Source organism: Carlito syrichta, unplaced genomic scaffold, assembly GCF_000164805.1.
Source record: "Carlito syrichta isolate Samal-C Ts95f unplaced genomic scaffold, Tarsius_syrichta-2.0.1 Scaffold311868, whole genome shotgun sequence".
Classification (NCBI taxonomy): Eukaryota; Metazoa; Chordata; class Mammalia; order Primates; family Tarsiidae; genus Carlito; species Carlito syrichta.
In genome coordinates, this window is record NW_007255964.1 from 143,564 (window position 1) to 145,988 (window position 2,425).

A 2,425-nucleotide genomic window follows, 5' to 3' on the forward strand; every position below is an offset into this window, starting at 1 on the left:
AGGGGAGGGAAATGTCACCACCACATCACCCCGCCCCCGTCCCTCCGCAGGCCAGGGGCCTTTCCTGTTGGCAACTCCCAGCAATATGGCCCAGGGAGGCCTGGCTCTCACAGAAAATTTTATTTTTATTTTTATTTATTTATTATTTTTGAGTCGGAGTCTCACTCTGTCGCCCAGGCTGGAGTGCAGTGGCACGCTCACGGCCGCTGCAGCTTCGACTTGCTGGGCTCAGGCGATCCTTCCGCATCAGCCTTCCAGGTCGCTGGAACTATAGGCGCATACTACCACACCCGGCTTATTTTTCTGACTTTATTGTAGAGACCAAGTCTCACCAAGTTGCCCAGGCTGTTCTCGAACCCCTGAGCTCAGGCAATCCTTTTGCCTCAGCATTCCAAAGTACTGGGATTACAGGCAGGAGCCATCGCACTCAGCTAGAGAATTTATTTTATGTCTAAATTGGGGTCTCTGTCGCCCAGACTGGAGTGCAGTGGCATGCTCACGGCTCACTCTGCAGCCTCAATTTCCTGAGCTCAGGTGATCCTTCCACCTCAGCCTCCAGAGTAGCTAGAACTACAGGTGTGTGCCACCATGCCTGGCTAATTTTTTTTTTAATTGTATAGACGAGGTCTTGCCAAGTTGCCCAGGCTGGTCTTGAACCTCTGGACTCAGGTAATCCTCTTGCCTCTGCCTCCCAAAGTGCTGGGATTATAGGTGTGAGTCACTATGCCCGGCCTAATTTGAGAATTTAGACCCCTCTGCCCCTGGTTGCTAGGGGAGAGGACCCCTCAGCAGCACCCTTCATCAGGGCCTAAGAAATCTGGGTCCCAGAACTGGGCCCAGACACTTTGCCATCCTCGGTACCTAGAGACCTGTTAATCTCCAACAACACTGCCCTCTACCATCTCTCCCTGGGGTTGGGATTTCCCCTCTGCCTTCCTTAGGTTGCTACAGTCAAAAGAAATTGGAAACCTTCAATGCCTAGGAAGGCATCGCCCTCTCCTCACTTGTCCCCCAAGTACAGGGCTCACCTGAAAGTCACACAAGGTGACAAAGTGTATCTCTGTGTTGACCTGCTCCAGAAGCCCTTGTATCTTGGACCCGGCCACGGTCTTGAGCCGTTCCATCCAGCGCTGGGCCAGGAACAGCCGCCAGAGGGGTCCACAGAACTCCTCCTAGGGGGAAACACCATGCTCTGGGTCTGAGGGAGGAGGGGCTGGAGGTCTAGACTCCTGGGTCTGAGGGAGGAGGGGCTGGAGGTCTGGACTCCTGGGTCTGAGGGAGGAGGGGCTGGAGGTCTGGACTCCTGGGTCTGAGGGAGGAGGGCCAGGTCAGCTATCTAACCTGGGTGAGGCCTCTTGAGTCAGTTTCCCACCTCCATCCCCGACCCCTCCCATGTGACTCACCTCCTGCAGGTTGGATGCCACGGTGACCGGGTAATCTTGAAGCATGTGGTCAGACTGCGCGAGAAAGGGGGGTAGATCTGGCTGAAAACAGGGAGACTGTGGAGACTTAGAGGTGGGAGGGAGAGAGAGAGACCCCCACTCACAGGGGCAACTCAGAAGGAGCCACAGAACCTTGGCCTCTGAGGGGCTGCATGTGAGGGTCCGAGCCTCTTACCAGATTGCGGATCTTGAAGGCAAAGTTGGAGGTGATGGGATTGTGCTCAAAGGAGCAGTTCAGGGTCCCACGGGCTTCCAAGCTCAGCAGCAGGAGCAGCAGCAGGGGGGTCTGCAGGGGAGGGGACGCTGGGAACTCTCCGCGTCCACACGCAGCCAGCCCTCTTGGCCGGGCCCCCCACCATCCTCTCCTGGCTCCTTCGCTTCCACATCCCTCACATCTTCCCCAGGTGCGTCTCCGTCTCCGCCCATTTCTCCCGGGGGCTCGGCCTCTTGGGCTTGCTGTCCAGTTCCCGGGTCCCTCTGCCCCATCTCTCTCCAGCCTCTCCATTCCTTCCTCATGGCCAGGTTCTCCCAGCTTCATCCCTCTGTCCAACCTCTGTGCTCATATCTCCTGCTTCTCTTTCAATCTTGGTCCTGTCATGTATTCAGCTCTGCCCATCTCCCCCCTCCTCAGTCCATTTCCCCCTCTTCTGTCCATCTCCCCTCTCCTCAGTCCACTCCCCTCACCATCTCCTCCACTCTGTCCATCCATCTCCCTCTCCTCTGTCCATTTCTCCCCTGTCCATCTCCCCATCATCTCCCCTCCTCCTTTCATCTCCCTCCTTGGCTCATCTCCCCATCCATCGCCCCCTCCTCTGTCCAGCTCCTCCCTCTTTTGTCCATTTCCCTCTCCTCTGTCCATCTCCCCTCTCCGTCCATCGCCCCCTCCCCTGTCCATCTCCCCCACCTCAGTCCACCTCCCTGCTTCTTGGTCCACCTCCCCCTTCCTCAGTGCACCTCCCCCTACTTGGTCCACCCCCCCCATC

At 57.2% G+C, this 2,425-nt stretch overlaps 1 protein-coding gene across 1 annotated transcript in view; it reads right to left on the minus strand.

Annotated features, from left to right (window-relative positions):
- The window catches only part of FLT3LG (fms related tyrosine kinase 3 ligand), a 6,543-nt gene extending 4,615 nt beyond the window's left edge, over positions 1-1,928 (minus strand). Inside the window, exons 1-4 of the mRNA XM_008069232.1 lie at positions 1,836-1,928; positions 1,618-1,728; positions 1,404-1,457; positions 1,029-1,172 (exon numbers count right to left, since the gene is read on the minus strand). Of these exons, the coding sequence (XP_008067423.1) occupies positions 1,029-1,172; positions 1,404-1,457; positions 1,618-1,728; positions 1,836-1,928 (402 nt within the window). The remainder of the gene's footprint in view (positions 1-1,028; positions 1,173-1,403; positions 1,458-1,617; positions 1,729-1,835) is intronic.
- Between the last annotated feature and the right edge of the window lie 497 nt (positions 1,929-2,425).